The following is a 20,931-nucleotide window of genomic DNA, read 5'->3' as shown; positions in this document are numbered from 1 at the left end:
GTCCATGGGAAACAAACCAATTGACTTGCCTGGACCAGGACTTGGCATTTTTTTACCTGAGCCTGCATTTGGACACGGTCAACTTTATGTTGCCTGTTCAAGAGTTCGTGAAAGAACGGACGTAAGATTAAAAATAATTGATGGTCCTCTGCAAGGCGAGCTTAAAAATGATGGAAAGATCTACACAAGAAATGTTGTGTACAAAGAGATCTTTGACATGTGAATTAACATTTTATTATTTAAATCACCTTTATTTATTGAGCTAGCGGTGGCTCTTAAGAAATGTACCGCCAGTGGTTTCCTTCATTGCACTCTACTTTAAGCAATTAAGCAAGTAGAAGGGGGAAACCCCGTGGGGCAGTAAGCAAAGGGGCGTCCTCATCGCCTGCCCTGGGTAATTCAGTTTGAATTAGCAGACACCTTTGCACAAATCATTTTAATTACAATTTATAATATCTAGAACAGTGGTCATTTCGTATGACCGCCGGGCTTTCTAGTTATTTATATTCACAAAACCTCCTAAAGACCTCCACCTCCTGTACTCTAATCTCTGTTCCCTTGTTCATATCACATTATATTCAACATATGCTGTTTTAAGGTACTATGGAAAGTCCAAAAAGAAAATGACCTAGTTATTACCCTCAAGTAATTTAAAATCTAATAGAGGAAATAAGTGCCATCAGAAATGGGTGGGAAAAAAGAGGGATAAAGGAGTAGGAATATTATACAAATCCAGTCATGCAGTCAGGAAAGGTTCCATGTAGTCAGTGAGCTCTGTACTGAGCCTTGAGGGATGGCTACGATGAGTCTAAGGTGACAGAGCAAGTCACAGAGATGGGAATATGCTCAGTGCATTCAAAGTAGAATGACAAATCCAGTTTGGCTAAAAATACTATATAGGTATATAGCTAAAAGTAGAAGTTATTTGAATCACCATAAGGGACCCTCAAGCAGGGGTCCCCAAACTTTTTACACAGGGAGCCAGTTCACTGTCCCTCAGACCGTTGGAGGGCCGGACTATAAAAAAAACTATGAACAAATCCCTATGCACACTGCACATATCTTATTTTAAAGTAAAAAAACAAAACGAGAACAAAAAAATAATTTAAATAAAGAACAAGTAAATTTAAATCAACAAACTGACCAGTATTTCAATGGGAACTATGGGCCTGCTTTTGGCTGAGATGGTCAATGTGCTCCTCTCACTGACCACCAATGAGAGACGTGCCCCTTCCGGAAGTGCGGGGGCTGGATGAATGGCCTCAGGGGGCCGCATGCAGCTCACGGGCCGTAGTTTGGGGACCCCTGCTCAATAGCAATACAAAACATATATATGTAGTTTACTAGAGGGTTATAAAAGCTGTCCAAACAGTGCTCTGCCTGCTTTAGGGAGACCCCTCTGGCAAGTGCTGAAGGGGAGGAAAGGCTGAAGCACTGAGACCAGTGAGCAGGTCATTCCAACCATGTGAACAAGGGCTTGACTTTTATTAGTGACGGGGGAAGGAAGAAATGGATGAGGGAGATAGATCAGACTGTTTGTGAATAATTAGGGGCAGAAGGGATGTAATGTAAATGACTGAAGTGCCACGGCTTGGGAATTGAGAGAATGGTTGAGGCCTCTGAGAAAATAGGAAAGTCAGGAAGAACAAGATAACATGAAAGAGACCATGTTCAAGCTGGGTGTGCCACTTAACAAAATGTATGTAAAAAACCCAAGTGACGTGCAGCACATAGTTACAGAAATTCAGTTCTCTACCTTAATGAGAGGCCAAAACAGAAGGGGAAGATTTGCACATTAGCTTCAGATAAAAGCTGACACCATGGGAATGGGAGCAGTCACCCACTGCTATGTAGAGAAATCAAGGCAACATTTTCAGGCACCTCAATATTCAAAGGGAAGGTGCCTTAATCCCAATGATTGCTTCATTTATCTTCTACCCCGCCAGCATCCCAGAGTCAGCTGTTTAACTTTGTTCTAAATTATTCTACTCCTGTTCCAAATTAACCCGAGTCTTCCATCTGTGATGCAATGCCGGAACTACAAAACATGGTTAAAGAGCAGTGTGGAAGCATGTCTCAAAATTGTTAGCAAATAAAAGGAAAACTCACCACTGCTGTAAAAGCCTTTTATTCATCCTCTGTTGATTTCTTACAGCTGTTTTAAATTTTTTCTAATTTCTATTTTTAACCCCAGCACTTCCCACTCTCATCAAGTAATCTTTTATTACTGAAAAGAAATAGGCAATTATCCAATATGAGCTTTCTCTCCACCTCAACATTGGTTTTCAGCCTTCTCACCCTTTGCTTGTGCAGAAATAAATGTCCTCCTCCTCCCAAATACGTAACTCCCACATACCTAGTGCTGGTGACACTGCCTCCTTTTAAGGATCTTAAACATTTAGACTTACAACCTTCACTTCTTTAACACCCACAAATTCCTTATAATCAACCTTCTACTCAAATACTATATTAAAACTGCTTGCCAAGTCACAAATGGCCTCCTAGGCATCAAACCCATCTGCCTTTTTTCAGTCTTTACCCCTTTTAAGTGCCTGAAGCATCTCAGTGTTTGTTACCCCATCTTCTCCCTTCTATAAAATCCTCCCTCGTGTATTATAACATGGTATTTTTTCATTTTCTGCACATCTTTTAGATAATTTATAAAATTCTCCTACCATTCATAATTCCTCATGGTTTTATTTCATGCCTCTTTTGCCTCTCTTCTCTCTCCTTGGACAAGCATCCACTGTGATGATTTTAAGTATCACCTTTCTACAATCACCTTTGACATCCTTGCCCTAATCACCAAATCCAAATTTCCAATAGCCAGCTCAATATGGACATCTAGATGGTATCTTGAATTCAATGTGTCTAAAATCAAACAGTTTTTTCCCCGTTTTCCCACTTACTGACAAATGTTCTCTTAGTTACTTAGACTCAAAACCCCAAATTACCTTGTTTTCCCTCAGCTATTTTTTTAAATTTAAACCTACAGAACAGTTAAGAGAAAGGTACAATGAACAGCCACATGCTCTATACATAAATACACTGATTACCAGTTTGCCACATTTGCTTTATGTTTCTACATATTTTTCCTTCTTCTTCTTAAATTATTTCTGCAAGTTAAAGACATCATGACATTTTATCCCCAAACCCTTTAGGATCTCTCTCTCTCTCTTTTTTTTTTTACAGAAACAGAGAGTCAGAGAGAGGGACAGATAGGGCCAGACAGACAGAAAGAGAGAGAGATGAGAAGCTTTAATTCTTCATTACAGCATATTAGTTATTCAATGATTGCTTGTTCATTGATTGCTTTCTCATATGTGCCTTGACCAGGGGGCTACAGCAGAGCAAGTGACCCCTTGTTCAAGCCAGCAACCTTGGGGTTTTGAACCTTTGTCCTTTGTGACCTTGTCCAATGCTCTATTCACTGTGCCATGGCCTGGTCAGGCTAGGATGTATCTTTTAAGATCAAGGACAATCTCCTACATAACCACAATACCATTATCACACTCAAGAAATCTGATAATATTGTAATAGTATGTGACATAAACTCCATACTCAAAATCACAAATTATCCCAATTATGTTCTTTACAGCTACCTCTCCCTCTAATCCAGGATACAATCAGAACTCAGATTTTGTATATAGCTGTCTTGCCTTGGAATAACTTTAACTTTCCTGCAACTTCTAATCAAGTCCCATTGTGTCTACTTGGGAAATATCTCCCAAATCTATTCCTTTTCATCATCTTGCCTTCATTAATTCAATAGGTATAGTTTCAATATATACACTACTCCCAATCTATCTTACCATCCAACTATATTATCAAAGACTCAAATTCACCTCTCTGTCCAAAAATCTCCAATAACATTCCATTACTTAACAAATACTCAGTTCCTCAGTCCTCAACTTGACATTCAAGATCCCCCACAACTTGGCTGTATGATACATTTCTAGTTTTATGTTCTACTATTTGTCCCTACATATTCTCTGTACCACTATTAGCCCATACTATCCTCTACCGAGAATTGCCTTTCTCCTGTAATTTCCACCTAGTGAAATAATAACCATTCTAAAAGGAAATGTCCCTTTTTCTGATCACACATCTTTCTCCTGCTGTCACCATGTGCCCTACTCCCTTCTTCCCTTCTAACCTCTATAATAATTTACATCCTTCTGAAAACACATATTCCAGTCTGTTTTGTACTATAATTCCTCAGGCATATATCTTATCTCCAATAATAGATTACAAGTTCTTCAAAGGCAGCAACGATTGCTATGTGCCCTAAAGTACAAATATACAGTCCTGCATATTGAATACTCAATAAATGTTGATCTATTATAACAAGAAGTAAAACTTCTACCAAATTAAACTATATGAATAATTATTTCCAGGACTCCCACCTCTCCTGCTTAACTATAATCTCTGACCTCTCTTGTGTATGACCTTCTGTGGTTCATGACCTAGCATTAAGTTTATATCATCACTTCTATCTATTATTATATACTTGATTGTTTTTTTCCTCAAAGGTGTGGTGTTAAATTTGGAATATGAAAGGGTTGTATCTCTTTGATATGGTCACTTTTGCATTTTCTATAGTGTCACCAAATTCCAATATTTTCTACTTTTATTTTTTTATTACTTTTCCAACGTGAATCATTATCAAATACATACAGAAAAATGTAGCTTTAGCTAAAATAAAAATTATAAATACACAAAGAAATAACTTCTAAGATTTTCTATTTACACTTACCTGACCCCAGGCATACATATTATTATGAGTCTGTGAAGGGTTGACTTTTGAAAGCAGAAAACGGGCCTTAAAAGCAAAGACAAATAACATTATCCATCAGAAATAGACTTAGTCAATATTAAGTTGAACTAATACATTATGTTATCTAAAATGAATTTCATTTAATACATTGGGGTAAAATTAATTTTATTAACAATAACTTTTAAAAATGAACTAAATTTTGAAATATTTAGGCCACTATGTTACAAATAAAAAATAAGTGTCCCTCTTCTCTCCAAATCCATAACATTATTAATAACATAATAAATTATTGAGTCTACAACTCAGCATATAAAAATTATGTGTGCAACAATTATTACAAGGTTAGTATAAAATTTATTTGGTCTGAAACATCATTAGAGGTTTCAAGTTCAAAAACAATAAAAGTAAAAACCATGAAAGCCTATATACTGTAACTTTAAACAACGACTCAAACTCTTTTAAACTCTAAGCTATTTTATGAGACAAACTTATGCAACATTTACCCATCTACCCACTATGCCTTATCATCATGAAAAAGCCAGAATAGAAGAGGAAAATAGCACTGCACATGGTAAGATGTCAATGAGAGAACCAGTCATAAATTACTTCATTTTGGACAAATACAGGCTGTCACATCTTTTGAAATTTAGTACAATCCAATCTTTTTTTCTATTCTGTAAGTAAACAGTAACACAAGACAACTGGATCTAGAGTCAGAACATCTGGATTCAAATCCTAACTCTTCCATTTACTATGTTTCCTAGGCCACAAGTTACCTAAGTTTCAGTTTTATTATATATATGTATAATGGAGATACAGATAAATAAAGGACTATTATGAGGATCAAATGAAATATGATGTGTAAAGTTCTATTAGTTTGCAAATTCTCAATACACAGTAGCTATTATAGTAAAACCCCACTAGTGATTGCTATCATTTCTGAAGAATATTACTGCCTGACCAGGCGGTGGCACAGTGGATAGAGCGTCGGACTGGGATGCGGAGGACCCAGGTTCGAGACCCCCAGGTTGCCAGCTTGAGCGCAGGCTCATCTGGTTTGAGCAAAGCTCACCAACTAGGTCCCAATGTTGCTGGCTGGAGCAAGGGGTTACTCGGTATGCTGTAGCCCCACGGTCAAGGCACATATGAGAAAGCAATCAATAAACAACTAAGGTGCTGCAACAAAGAATTGATGCTTCTCATCTCTCTGTGTTCCTGTCTGTCCCTATCTCTCTCTCTCTCTGACTCTCTCTCTGTTTCTGTAAAAAAAAAAAAAAATTACTGACATGTACTACCTACTTTATAATACAGTGCTAGGCATAGGAATACTGCAGAAAAACAAAGCCTGATCCCAGACTTTAAGAAGCAAGGAAAACAAACTTATAACAATTTATAATTAATTATAACTAGAATAAGAATTACAAGGGAGAAGTAAAACGTACTTTAAGAAGAAGTTGCCCTGGCCAGTTGGCTCAGTGGTAGAGCATCAGCCCAGTGTGTGGATGCCCTGGGTTCGATTCCTGGTCAGGGCACACAGGAGAAGTGCCCATCTGCTTCTCCACAATCCCACTATCTATTCTCTCTCTTTCTCCCTCTCTTCTCCTCCTCTCTTGCAGCCATGGCTCTATGGGAGTGAGTTGGTCCCAGGCACTGAGGATGGATCCATGGCCTCCACCTCAGGCACTAAAAAATGGCTCCAGTTGCAATGGAGCATCGGCCCCTAGTGGACTTGCCAGGGGGATCCTGGTCGAGGCACATGTGGGAGTCTGTCTCTGCCTCCCCTCCTCTCACTAAATTAAAAAAAAAAAGAAAAAAAGAATGTAAGTTAATAGGTCCTAGCCTAGATTTCTGAAAGGCTCAAAAGGGCCTTCTACATAGGTATATGTAGTTTATTTAATCTTCATATAATTGTAAAAACCACAAAGCCTTTTATAACATCATAATGCTTTCCTACTACATGACCTTTTCTGAACAACTGGAATGACAGGATGAGGAAAACAGAAAAAAATTATGTGATCACACACCTCATATTCATCAACTTAATCAGTAAATAACAACTTTAAGAAAAGTACACTAAATTATTTCCCAAGGCCCTGGCTCAGCAGTAGAGCATCAGCCCTGTGTATGGAAGTCTCGGGTTTGATTCCCGGCCAGAGCACACAGGAGAAGTGCCAATCTCCACCCTTCCCCCTCTCCTTTCTCTCTCTCTCTCTTCTGCTCCCGCAGTCAAGGCTTCATTGGAACAAAGTTGGCCCGGGCACTGAGGATGGCTCCATGGCCTCTGCCTCAGGTGCTAGAATGGCTCTGGTTGCGACAGATCAATGCCCCAGATGGGCAGAGCATCACCCTCTGGTGGGCATACCGGGTGGACCCCAGTCGGGCACATGCGGGAGTCTGTCTCTCTGCCTCCTCGCTTCTCACTTCGGAAAAATAAAAAATAAAAAAATAAAATTTTTTTCCCAAGCTGCTCGTGTCTTTTTACTCAACTGAAGCTGGCCTACCACCATAATACCATCCTGGCTCTGTTAGTAGAGCTGAGCTAGAGGCAGAAAATGGGAAAAACTGCTCGTTTAGTCAACCAGCCAAAAAACTTATAGCTTTGCTCTCAAAGCTATGGCAAAAATCATGGATACCTTCTCCTAGATACCTTTGCCTGCCCATCTCCTTCCCATTTGCCTCATAAAGCACTCTATTCATGTTAAAGTCAGAAGATAAGCAGGAACAACTCATTACAAAAGTAGCAACAAACACAAACAAATTACCAGTACCCACCTGGCTGCCCCCATGTTCAGTGTCGATGTATCTCGGCATTGGAAACCTGGAGTGGAGGATCTCCTGTGCATCATCCACTGGGGCTTGTAGAAGGTGGCGGAAGTTTTCATATTCTGGCATATCCTGGTATCCTGACTTGCGCCACTGGGCTATGGTCTAATTTTAAAACAATTAAAGGAATTATTATTTTTAATTTCTTGTCTATCCAAAAATCTTAAAGAGATTTTTTTTCAATGAACATAATCTTCAGGATATAAGAAAATTATAAATAATTCCATTTATCTCAATTTTTAAAGAACACTAATTTCAGTATTCTTTAGTAAATATACAAAATTAGGATATTTCTTCTCCCTTAATAATAAAAATAATCCAGAAAACTTTAAAACAGTACACTTAGCAAATTAATGTTACTAAAAGCTATCTATCTAAGCTTATGATAAATGAGAAAAATTTTTGTTACAGAAGATTTCCCAGAGACTTCTAAATGATCCATTATTATGAAGTCTTTACCAATAGAGTGACATTCAGGCAGGATAAACATAAAAACTTTAATAATAATAGCAATACCATTATCAAGATAATATACCTATAGAAGAATATCTGAATAATACATAATTAAATCATGCAAAAATGTAAACCTGGCTTAGTTTCTAAGTTAACTGAATCAGTTCTATATCTGTATTTAACAGAAGAACAGTCATCTGCATTTCTGATTTCTTCTTTAAGCACATTAACAAGCTATTTGAAGACAGAAACATTATTTAAAAAATAGCTCTTTCATATTATAGGCATTATTCTTAAAAAGTAAAGAGTATTGCCTGACCAGGCGGTGGCACAGTGGATAGAGAGTCGGACTGGGATGCAGAGGACCCAGGTTCGAGACCCCCAAGGTCGCCAGCTTGAGCGCGGGCTCATCTAGTTTGAGCAAAGCTCACTAGCATGGACCCAAGGTCACTGGCCCAAGCAAGGGGTTACTCGGTCTGCTGTAGCCCCACGGTCAAGGCACATATGAGAAAGCAATCAATGAACAACTAAGGTGTTGCAACGAAAAACTAATGATTGATGCTTCTCATCTCTCTCAGTTCCTGTCTGCCTGTCCCTATCAATCCCTCTCTCTGACTCTCTCTCTGTCTCTGTTAAGAAAAAAAAAGTAAAGAGCATTAATAAATAATAATGTTTCAGTAAACTGTCAGAACAACCAGTGACAGGAGGCAGACACTGAGAACTATTTGAGGTTATTAAAAACATATAAAAGAGTTGTAACATGACTTAGTAAAACATCCACAGATGAAAATATAAATAAACTTTCTTTGTTAACTCAGTTAAAAAAATTACAAAGGGCATTAGTAACTAGTATCAATTAAAAGTAATAAATCTTTTGCCTGACCAGACCATGGCACAGTGGATAGAGCATCAGCCTGGAACACAGAGGACCCAGGTTTGAAACCCCGAGGTCACAGCTTGAGCACAGCCTCACCAGCTTAAGCACAGGATTGCTGGCTTGAGCGTGCGATCATAGACATGACCCCATGGTCAATGGCTTGAAGCTCAAGGTCGCTGGCTTGAGCAAGGGGTCACTGGCTCGGCAGTAGCCCCCCACCCTGTCAAGGCACATATGAGAAAGCGATCAAAGAACAACTCAGATGCCGCAACAAAGAATGGGTGCTTTTTATCTCTCTCCCTTCCTGTCTGTCTGTCCCTATCTGTCCCTCTGTCTCTCTCTCTCACTAAAAATTAATAATAATAATATCTTTTAGAAGTCCTGAATATTACTTAAAAAGATATTTTGAACCATGCCTTTACTGTTACAGTACAAACCAAAATCATTTACAATTTAAAAAAAATGAAAAGCAAAGAGCACAAATTACTAAAATATTAGACTATAAGCTTGAATGTGGGTCTGTGACTAAAGAATTTGTCTTTCAAAGCATCCAGAGTACAGTGATTTTTTTATACAAAGGAAGCACTTAAATACTGGCTGAATGAATAAATATAGGAATGAACAGAGTTCTGCTAAATACCTTAATGGCTATTCAAATATTCTGCTCTTTCAATCATTTGTCATTCCAATTAAGCGAAATTACAAATTTTAATTCACTTAGGTTTTAACTGAGTTTTTGAGATCATGTGGATTATTTTTAAAAGCACTTTTGGCTAAAGTGTTTGCTCCTTCTGGGATAGACCATTCTCTGTCTCACTGCTTTACTAAAAAACTCAATTTCACTTTAAACACAACAAACAAGAAACCTTTAAATACTTCATGTGCAACACATTTAAATGATTACATGAATTAAGGAAAAGGAAAGCCTGCCCACTGGCAAAGGCTGCCTCTTCCCTTCTTAATGTCTTCAAGTAAATCCCAAAAGTATGATATGCCCATGTATACATCAATGTTCTTATTTTCACAGCACTATACTTTGTGTAAAATCTATTTGTCTAATCATGTGTGGACAAACAGATAAAATTATCACAGGTGAGTCAATTGCAAATGAAATCTGAAAACCTGTACTAGGAAGAACGACGTTACAATATATTTTATAAAAATGGAAATAAATGTTTATCATAGTGGGAAACACTAAACATCGAGTGAAAGGAAAAGATTTTGTACAGCCCTAAATGCCATGGAACCTTACCTCACCATGATAAATCAAAATCTGGAAGAACGTGTCCATGAGAAGAATACGATCTGCAAGGATGCTGCTGCTATCAAGGAGAACCGGCTACAGTGAAGAAAATGAGAAGGGAGGAAGAAGAAAAAATTAATTAAAGACAAAAAAAGATCTTTCCAGGATCTTGTAATTTAAACTTCTTAAGTTCTAAATTTATACCATATTACTTAAAACCTCTTGCTGTTATGGCATATCTCTAACCTCAGGTTAACAATTGAAAAACAGAGTAGAGTCAAGAAATCAAGCATGACTCCTATGCTTGACGGTGGTACCACTGAGTAAAAGAGGTGAAAGCTAGGGACAGAGCAAATTTGGGGCAGACAGAAAAAAAAATGCATATGAAAGCGAGTGGCCTGAACTAATGACATAAATTTGGGTATCACATGTGTGATGGTGATAATTATACCTATGAGACTAGACTGCAGCACGCAGAGAGAGGGAAGACAGAGAAGCAGCAGAGAGCCTGGAGCATGACAACACTGCGAGGTCTGAAAGGGAGAAGCCAGCAACAAAAGGAGAGAGAGGAAATGGGCCTTGAGTAGGAAGAAACACAGCAGGTATTGCAGGTGTCAGAGAAGCCTGGAGCAAAGTTTTGCAAGGAGTCCTCACTAGAAAAACACTGTTGAAAGTTTTGGCAAGATGTAGGGCATTGTTCAAGTTGTTTCATACTATATTAATAGAATTGTACTCCTGAAACCTATATAATTTTATTAACCAATGTCACCCCCATAAATCCAATAGAAAAAAAAAAGTTGTTTCAGTATAATGCTAGGGACATGATTATGACTAATACAGATTGAGAAGAGAACATGCGGTAAGAAAGTATGGGCAACAAGTAGATTCTGAGTTTGGCTCTGACAAGAACCAGGGAAACGGGGGTGGCAATTAGAAAAAAAATACTAAGTCAAGCAGTTTCTGTTTGTTTTAACATGAGTGCTTTTAAGGTTTCTACGTTAATAAGAATGATCCAGATGGAGTGAAATGATGATAATGCAATAAAGAAAGAGGGTAACTCCATGAGCAAAGACTTAAGGAAACGAAGCTAACAGTACTCATGGACCAACTGGAAAGGCTGGAACTCGACAGGAGCAGGTACCAGAAATAACAGGATTCCTGTTTTCCTCTAAACACTATTTTACTTTTTCTAGATGTCTACAATTTACATTATTCTGAATTTTTTAAAGTTATTTCTAAAACTTTCCTGATTTAAAGAACTACAAGACCAAATATATAGCTAGATCAATATATTAAAAATATATCTTTTCCTAAAAAAGTTTAAACTAGAACTACTAAAACAATTATAGTAATAAAATAAATTTACCCACTTTTTTTTTTTACAAAATAGTAAATAAAGGCCTCATGAGGGATCATTAATCAATAGGTATTATAACTAGTCTCTTTATACTGTTTCTTAAAGTATTATTTTCCAATATAGTTAAAACATACTTTTAAGTAATAAAAGAATTTTTTTTGAGAGAGAGAGAGAGAAAGGGACAGACAGGAACAGAGAGAGATGAGAAGCATCAATCATCAGTTTTTCGTTGCGACACCTCAGTTGTTCATTGATTGCTTTCTCATATGTGCCTTGACCGGGGTGCTACAGCAGACCGAGTAACCCCTTGTTCAAGCCAGCGACCTTGGGTCCAAGCTGGTGAGCTTTTTGCTCAAACCAGTTGAGCCGGCGCTCAAGCTAGCGACCTCGGGGTCTCAAACCTGGGTCCTCGGCTTCCTAGTCCGACGCTCTATCCACTGCGCCACCGCCTGGTCAGGCAAAACAGACAATTTTAACTAAAGAATAAAAACCATTTACTTGATAATGATAAAATAAGTGAAACAGTTTGTTAAGAAGACAAAAATGGGTAACTTGATCCCTTTTCTAAGTGCACGTCTGTATAATCAACTGTACCTTATACTCAAAAGAGACTAGAGGAAAATGAGATTATATTAAAGCAAGAGGCTTTGTTCAGACAAGAAACTCAGGAAAAAGCTACAGATTCTAGAATCATCATCAACTCTAGACATTGTTAAGGACATAAGAATCATAAACCCTAGAACAGGGGTCCCCAAACTACGGTCCGCGGGCCACATGCGGCCCCCTGAGGCCATTTATCCGGCCCCCGCTGCACTTCTGGAAGGGGCACCTCTTTCATTGGTGGTCAGTGAGAGGAGCACATTGACCATCTCATTAGCCAAAAGCAGGCCCATAGTTCCCATTGAAATACTGGTCAGTTTCTTGATTTAAATTTACTTGTTTTTTATTTTAAATATTGTATTTGTTCCCATTTTGTTTTTTTACTTTAAAATAAGATATGTGCAGTGTGCATAGGGATTTGTTCATAGTTATTTTTATAGTCCGGCCCTCCAACGGTCTGAGGGACAGTGAACTGGCCCCCTGTGTAAAAAGTTTGGGGACCCCTGCCCTAGAAGATTTGATCAACCAAATGACAACAAAATGATCTTAAAATTCTCTTCTACCTCATTGTTTCATTATTTTTTTTGTATTTTTCTGAAGTTGGAAACGGTGAGGCAGTCAGACAGGCTCCGGCATGCGCCCGACCGGCATCCACTGGGCACGCCCACCAGGGGGTGACGCTCTGCCCATCTGGGGCGCTTCTCCTGTGTGCCCTGGCTGGGAATTAAACCTGGGACTCCTGCACGCCAGGCTGACGCTCTACCACCGAGCCAACTGGCCAGGGCCTCATTATTTTTTTAATGATTTTCTAATATAGCCTAGCATGGACCCTAGCACAAAGTAAGCACTCATAAATATTTTAAATAAATGTATGAATAATATAATTATTCTTATATTTAGTAACTATATTTCAAGAAAAAGTTTTCACTTTTTAATGGCACATATCACCATAACAAAACCAATTTTTTTATTCCCTCTTACCTCTGGTGGTCCACTAAAAGAATATGCATACAGAATAGGTTGAATCATGATGAGAGACTGGGTCAGATCTTGACGCATAAAATGGTGACGATAATATGAGCTCTCATCAGGACTATTGTTAAAAACTTGCAAGAAAGGAGACCTTCTTAAGTGAAACATAAACTACAAGATAAAATGTTGAGATAGCTTTTTAATTATTTTAATAGGAGTCTACTATTATAAAAAGTATTTGATTATAACTACTAACACAACAAAAAAACAAGTTATAGTTACACTCTAAATTGTATTCCTCACAAAGAATCTTATTCATGATTATTTATCAATTACTTGGAAATATAACTCAACTAAGAAAATTAAAATAAAAAAGGTGACTCAAAAGAAAAATTAAAATAGAGGCAAAACCCTATAGATCAGATTTAAGTTCTCACCTTCCTTCAGCCTTTCAGTATCAAGTTGTGTACATGTTGCTCCTAAAACAAACTCACTCCACAGTTCTCTCCCCCAACACATTCTCACTGAAATTCTCATTCCTTTCCTAATGTACCAAGAGGCTCTCTAACCCCTTACCATGTCAACCATTTTTGTTTATTTATGGGAATGTGTAACTGGTAAATTTGGGGTTAAATGTTTTGAAGATGAAGATCTCCCTTAAATGTAGTCTATGTAACCTTTTAGAAGATCATCAGACTTTGAAAACCCAAAGTAAAAAGTCTTTCTGGGTCTTCTGGTCTCTATTTCCCTTAGAGGAGGAAAGATAGGATGCCCAGATTTCTAAGACTCTAAAAGCCTAAAGAGAAGGTTTAAGTAAAGAAGAGAAAACAAGTGTAGAGAATTTAGTCAAATGCTTAGGCTGATCCCTCATTCCCTCTCCTATTAGTTTCTGCTATGCACATGAGGCCTAAGACTTCCCAAAACAGCAAGGGTTGCTGCCTGCCTTAAAACAGGTGTTTTGCCTTTTCTTAGTTCTTCAAAACTTCACTGGAGATTTAGGGAAGTATCCCTCTATAAATATGAAATTTTTAGGTTAAAGATCAATAAAGAATTTTTCAAAAAATGTAAGAGGAGCTCTGAAAAGAAAGTTGAGGCTTTAAATCAAGTTTTCAGGAGCAAAAATTTGGATTTCCACTTATCAATATTAACCATCCTTACAGGCTGTGCTAAATTGCCACTTCTATAAATACATATCTAACTGTCCATTTGGAAAGCTTCCCTCAAGCCTCCTGTAAAGTCCATCTCACCCTTCAGACTGAAGTCTCCTTAACAATGGGATCACATCAGTCATCTTTATTCTCCTAAAGATCCTTGAACATAGTACTCAGTTGAATAAATGTTATTGTTGCTCATTATATAAATAACCTACACTGTTTAAAATACCTATGAAAACAAAAGATAGAGGAATAGATTCCACTGCCCGAATGAAAAAGGTTCTGTTAGATAAATCAAATTAGCTTCTTTTCTGTTTATCTAGTATGACCCCATAGAACTGTTCTCAAGTGCTGAGACCATGCTGTAAGACTAGTTGATTGGTAAAATTATTTCAGGTGAAGTTCTTTTGGTACCACTATAATTAGATACCTTCTTTCAGAGGGAAAGAGACCCAATACAATAGGTTCTATAAGTAATAAAAGTCAACAAGAAAAGTGAGACCCAATGCTATTATCAACACAAAAGAACACAGACCTTTTATCTACTCACCTGTGGATAAAGGGAGAAAGTTTCTGAAAATCTGAAGGAACTTGGATCATCTTTGTGATACTCTCCAAATTTCTGACACTAAACAAAATAAAACATGCTAGTAATATACTTCCTGGCATAGAATTAAGACTGTAACCTATACATATTCTAGTTTAAAAAGTTATTATCCTTTAGGAGTTAGGTACTTGATACAGGATAAAATTGGAATATTGCTTAAAAACTTACTAAAATTACAACCAAAGGAATACATATGAATTTCAGAAGTAAGTACTATATAACATATGTATTTATGTCTTATAGAGCACATAAAAAGGCAAAATTAATTTGATCACATTTTTGGCTTCCAGGAAAAATAATTTCAGAACCAGTCATTCAAAGGATAGAAATGCTGTAGTTGTAGAGCAAAGCATTAGAAAACAGATCCTAGTATCTGGGCATAAGAGTTTGGCAGTCTTCAATGTTTCTTAATATATACTTCACTAGTGAAACTTATAGATTAAAAAAATAATCTTGCCTGACCTGTGGTCATGCAGCGGATGAAGTGTTGACCTGGAAGGCTGAGGTCGCCAGTTTTATACCCTGGACTTTGCCAGTCAAGGCACATACGAGAAGCAACTACTATGAGTTAATGCTTCCCACTCCTTAGCCCCTTTTCTCTTTCTCCTCTCTCTAAAATAAATACATAAATAACTTTAAAATAACTAATAATAATCTTCACTGTCCAATATGATAGCCACTAGCTACATATGGAAATTTAAAGTAATTAAAATTAAATAAAAATCCAGTTCATCAGTTGCACTAGCCATACACGGGCAGGCAAAGGTAGGTTTATAGTTGTAAAACATATAAGACAATAATTACTAAATAATAATACAAGATAAATTCTCTGTTTTGCATACTCACAACTGGAAACCTATCTCTGCCCACCCCTGTATATGATGTGCTCAATAGACACACACAGGTAGCATTTCCATGATGTACAGTGCAAATAATAGATATTGCCACCACTGCAGAAGTTCTCCTGGATAGTGCTTATGCAGAATATCAAATATATTGAAAATATGTGAAAAAGCCAATATGTCATGCATTGTTCAGACTTTTAATCACATTATATTAAATATACACATTTTCCATTGTGCTTAGGATTCTGTTTAAAACATTAGGCAAATCCGATCTTATGGTTAGTGAGGGTAACAAAAAAATTGTTGACTTTTATGGTTGGGTAACTGGACATGTGCAAAAGGCTAATTTCCAGAGTGGGATAAATGTGATACTTATGTCCAAAATTTTTGCTTTTATTATAAACATTTTTTTTCACGTCATTAAATACTCTACTGCTATGGCTGACTAGCATTCCATTATACTGATATTAATGTATATATACCATAACTATCTTAACCAATACTTCATTATTAGCATTTACATTTGTCCTGTTATATCTTTAGGATAAATTCTTATAGGTGGAATTTCTGAGTATAAGGTAATTTTTTTTTTTTTTTTTTGAGAGAGAGGCAGGGCTCCTCTATGTGCCCTGACTGGGTAATCAAACCGGCAACCTCTGTGCTCCGGGTAGAGTGCTCCAACTTACTGAGCTGTCCAGCCAGGGCTTAATTTTTATTGACTTTTAGAGACAGAGAGAGAAAGGGAGAGAGAGGGGAGGGGGAAGGGATGCATTCATTTGTTGTACCACTTAGTCATGCACTTCCTGGTTGCTTCCCATGCGTGCCCTGACAGAGGATCAAACCCACAACCTTGTTGATTTGGAACGACACTACTAACTGAGCTAATTGTCCAGGATTCTGAGTAAAAGGTCATTTTTAAGTTTTTGATATATATCACCAACTGCCTTCTTTGTATGAGGCTAGACAGATGTTTACAAAGGTTGTACAGATTCATACACCAACCGTATAAGCTATAAAGCTATCTGTTTCCCTGAATACTAACCAAATCTAAGAATTATCCTGTTTTTTTAATTCTTACCAGTTTGACAGATAATTGTTGTCTTATTCTGTTTTACAACTTTGATTATAAATAAGGTTAGTAATTTTTCATATATACTAGTTATATGCATTCCTTCTTTTACTAATTCCTTGCTCATGACCATTGCTCATTTTTTGTCTAAATCTGATTTATAAAGAGCTCTAACATATGAAAATTTTGACATTCTATTTTACATATAACAAATGATATAGTTTATACTTTAACACAGATAACAATATGAAATTTGTGTAACATATACAAACATAAATTTCTCATCTTTGGGCTACTTCTTTTATTTATTTATTTATTTTTATTTTTTATTTTTTTCTGAAGCTGGAAATGGGGAGAGACAGTCAGACAGACTCCCGCATGCGCTCGACCGGGATCCACCCGGCACGCCCACCAGGGGGTGACGCTCTGCCCACCAGGGGGTGATGCTCTGCCCCTCCAGGGCGTCGCTCTGTTGCAACCAGAGCCACTCTAGCGCCTGGGGCAGAGGCCAAGGAGCCATCCCCAGCGCCCGGGCCATCTTTGCTCCAATGGAGCCTCGCTGCGGGAGGGGAAGAGAGAGACAGAGAGGAAGGAGAGGGGGAGGGGTGGAGAAGCAGATGGGCCCTTCTCCTGTGTGCCCTGGCCGGGAATCGAACCCGGGACTTCTGCACGCCAGGCCGACGCTCTACCACTGAGCCAACCGGCCAGGGCTTTTGGGCTACTTCTTTAAAAAATTCCTGAATCTTTTATCAAATGCCTTAGCATTCATTTATCATCCTTATTTACAACCTAACCAAAACACTAATACAAATGAGAAAAAAAGACTAAAGTATAAAGAAGATATATCAAAAATCCACTGTTTGAGTCATTCAGAAGTAATATGATTGGTCAGATAAAGCAACAATTTCTTTAGGAAAATAACACATTCACAAGAAGTCTTGTCCTGTCCTTACTTCAGTAATTATTTATACATCAATGTAGCCACATAAAAGAGCACTAAGGGTAACAAAAAAATTGTTGACTTTTATAGTTGGGTAACTGGACATGTGCAAAAGGCTAATTTCCAGAGCTCTATAAGAAAATGATAATTACAAAAGTGATCTTTAAAAACACACAACTAAAGGGCTTTGTCCCGTTGTATAGCGTGAAAAAACCCGGCATGGGTAAAATTCACAAGGAAAACCCCAAGTGTCTTAAACAGGAGAAATTTCCTGGACCAAAACTATGCAGATAAAGCATTTATGCGTTAGGCTAGCTGCACATCTAAAGGAAAAACAAAATTAGTAGTTAGTGGGTAAATCAAAGATGAAAAAAAATCAAATATCAATTTTGAGTTGTAAGAGAATGTCATTCAATAGAAAAGGTCAAGAGTCAAAAAGGTAAGGAACAGATCTATGAAGATGGACACAAAAGTGACCAACAAGATACAGGAAATGGAGGTAGCAAATCTTATGTTGATGCTAGTACCATAAGTGATGCTGACCAAGGAAAGCAAGCACATGTTAATGGTGTCAGAGCCTGACAGGTGGTGGCGCAGTGGATAAAGTGTTGACCTGGGATACTGAGGCCCAGCTTTGAAAGTCTGAGGTGGCCAGCTTGAGTGTGGGCTCATCTGGCGTGAGTGCTGGCTTGCCAGCTTGAGCATGGGGTCACTGGCTTGAGTGTGGGATTATCGAAGTGATCCCATGGTTGCTGGCTTGAGCACAAAGATCGCTGGCTTGAGCGAGGGGTCACTGGCTCGGCCTGAGCCACTCTCCCCAAGCCCCATCAGGAAACATGTGAGAAGCAATCAATGAACAACTACAAGTTGATGGTTCTCATCTCTCCCCCTTCCTGTCTCTCTTTCTCGCAAAAATAAAATAAAATAAAATAAAATAATATAAGGTGTCAGAAGCAAATGTGGTTCCAGCATCAATTTGGCAATACAATGTTCATTATCTAAAAAACTTTTTTTAGACCCTGGCCAGTAGCTCAGCTGGTTAGAGTGTTGTCCTGATACACCAAGATTGCGGGTTTGGTCCTGGTTAACATGTATAAGAATCGCCCAATGAATGAATAAGTAAGTGGAAAAACAAATCAATGTTTCTCTCTCTCTCTCTCTTTCTCTCTTCCTTCCTCTCTAAAATAAATTTAAAATCTTTTTTAAGTTTTTAAATGTTTATTTTTAATTAACATTACTCTGAATTATCAAGAAAAAAACAATTATATTAGGCCAAATGAAAGCAAAGAAGTTTGTTCCTATAATTTCACAGATTTTTCACTAGGGAAAGAACTTTGAAAAGTGTGGTACCTAAAAGATATTACCCCTTCTCTATTTGTGTAGCTATCACTGCTATAGCTGAAAATTCAGCAGTATGGAATCAGTACAAAAAATGAGGTTATACTGTATTAGCTACTTAGAATGGCTTATGTAACCAAGGTTCATTTGTCATCACCTGAAACCTCACTTCAACCACACATTAATTTGATTTAATCAATTAAAGAAAACCATCAAAAAAAAAAAAAAAGAAAACCATCAAGATCATATTATCACCACTTTTACCATATATGAGGGGAGCATAAACACAAGGGATTCTGTAACTTTTTAAAAAATTGATTTTTGAATTTTGTACACCATAGGGTAACAGCCACAGTGATGGACAGATTCCAAGTTATACTTTTAGCAATTTCTTTAGAGATTGTTCAGTTCCATGTGGCAGCACGCAGTAGGACTACGTTCATTTGGATAACTCCTTTCTTAGTATTTGACACAGGGAGACAACACATAACACTGGGGAACAATTTTTTTTTTTTTTTCATTTTCTGTTGCATGAGGTTTTAGAACTGTTTCTATATATTTCTGCATCGCTGATTCCAAATCTGAAATCTGTTTTTTGGTGCATGCTCTAGTTTTTATGCAATTTTAATTTCTTTTTGTTACAGTTAATGGCATGCACTGGTTTTTAAATTGGAGTTAAAGGGCAACAACTCTTGGACTGAACATAACCACAAGGCAATTAATGTTTTACAAACATCAGTTTTACGTAATTGTAGTTGTTTTTAAATGTAAAAAATTATTATCTGATAAAAACACCCTCTTATTTTGTTTTAAGATTGAATCATGGCTTCTTCGAGTAGGCGTAAATGTAAGAATAGTCCTGATGCCTACTGTTATATATGTGGCTGTTACATACTTCAATGTCAAAGGCACAATATTTCATCATTTGTGACACATGCATATATTGCCTATTTTCAAGTTCCCCTTGGCGATCAAGACAAGAATTGGGCTCCTCATATTGTGTGTCATAATTGTGAGGAAATGCTTCATGACCGGACAAAAGGAAAACGCAAAGGAATGCCTTTTGGTATTCCCATGGTTTGGCATGAACCTAAGGACCACAGCAGTGACTGTTATTTCTGTCTGATCCATACAAAGGGCACCAGCAAGAAAAAACGGCATATGATCGCATATCCTAATATTCCTTCAGCAATACGACCTATCCCACACTCTGAGACACTCCTGGTTCAATGGCTTTATTTCTTCTAAGGATAAAGAAAGTGAACATGGTGATCAAGTCTACTTTGACAAGATGAATGAGGAAATGTTTGTAGAATCTGAAGGATCTTCTTCTGATGTCAAGCAGTCATTAACCCCTCAGCAGTTTAGCCAACATAAATTGAATGACCTAGTAAGAATGAAATAAAAATTGTCCTCGACTTTCTGAAGTATGAGGAGCATAACTGGATCATTTGTGTGGATCTTAAAATGGTAAATTTCCTGCTAGAACAACAGAGAGGTTTCACGAAGTATCCTTGCTTTCTGTGTTTGTGGGACAGCCAAGAAACACTGGACACAGAAGGAGTGGCCGAAACGTGAAGCTCTGGAAATAGGGATGCAAAGTATTGTGAATGAACCTGTAATTAATCGAGAAGGATCATTTTTCCCCCACTTCACATCAAACCTGGCTTAATGAAGCAGTTCGTTCAGGCTTTGAATAGAGAAAGTGAATGCTTTCGACTTATTTCTGCTTTTCCTGCCTTGTCTTTTGAGAAGATAAAAGCAGGTATATTCGATGGACCTCAAATTCGAACCCTCATACATGATGAAGAATTTGCCAGGAAGATGAATAAAGAGGAGAAAGCAGCATGGCAGTCTCTTGTGGCAGTTACAAAGA

At 37.6% G+C, this 20,931-nt stretch overlaps 1 protein-coding gene across 5 annotated transcripts in view; it reads right to left on the bottom strand.

The window, feature by feature from the left end:
* Positions 1-20,931, bottom strand: part of SEC23A (SEC23 homolog A, COPII coat complex component) — an 89,752-nt gene that overhangs the window by 17,422 nt on the left and 51,399 nt on the right. For 4 of the 5 annotated variants that reach the window (XM_066388358.1, XM_066388360.1, XM_066388359.1 and 1 more), the window contains 5 exons: positions 14,807-14,884; positions 13,112-13,273; positions 10,183-10,269; positions 7,550-7,705; positions 4,757-4,822 (listed from right to left, as the gene is read on the bottom strand). In XM_066388358.1, the coding sequence (XP_066244455.1) occupies positions 4,757-4,822; positions 7,550-7,705; positions 10,183-10,269; positions 13,112-13,273; positions 14,807-14,884 (549 nt within the window). The remainder of the gene's footprint in view (positions 1-4,756; positions 4,823-7,549; positions 7,706-10,182; positions 10,270-13,111; positions 13,274-14,806; positions 14,885-20,931) is intronic. The other variant, XM_066388362.1, reaches the window with a different exon arrangement.

Source organism: Saccopteryx leptura, chromosome 6 (genome assembly GCF_036850995.1).
Source record: "Saccopteryx leptura isolate mSacLep1 chromosome 6, mSacLep1_pri_phased_curated, whole genome shotgun sequence".
Classification (NCBI taxonomy): Eukaryota; Metazoa; Chordata; class Mammalia; order Chiroptera; family Emballonuridae; genus Saccopteryx; species Saccopteryx leptura.
This window is presented reverse-complemented; position numbering and strand designations above follow the sequence as displayed.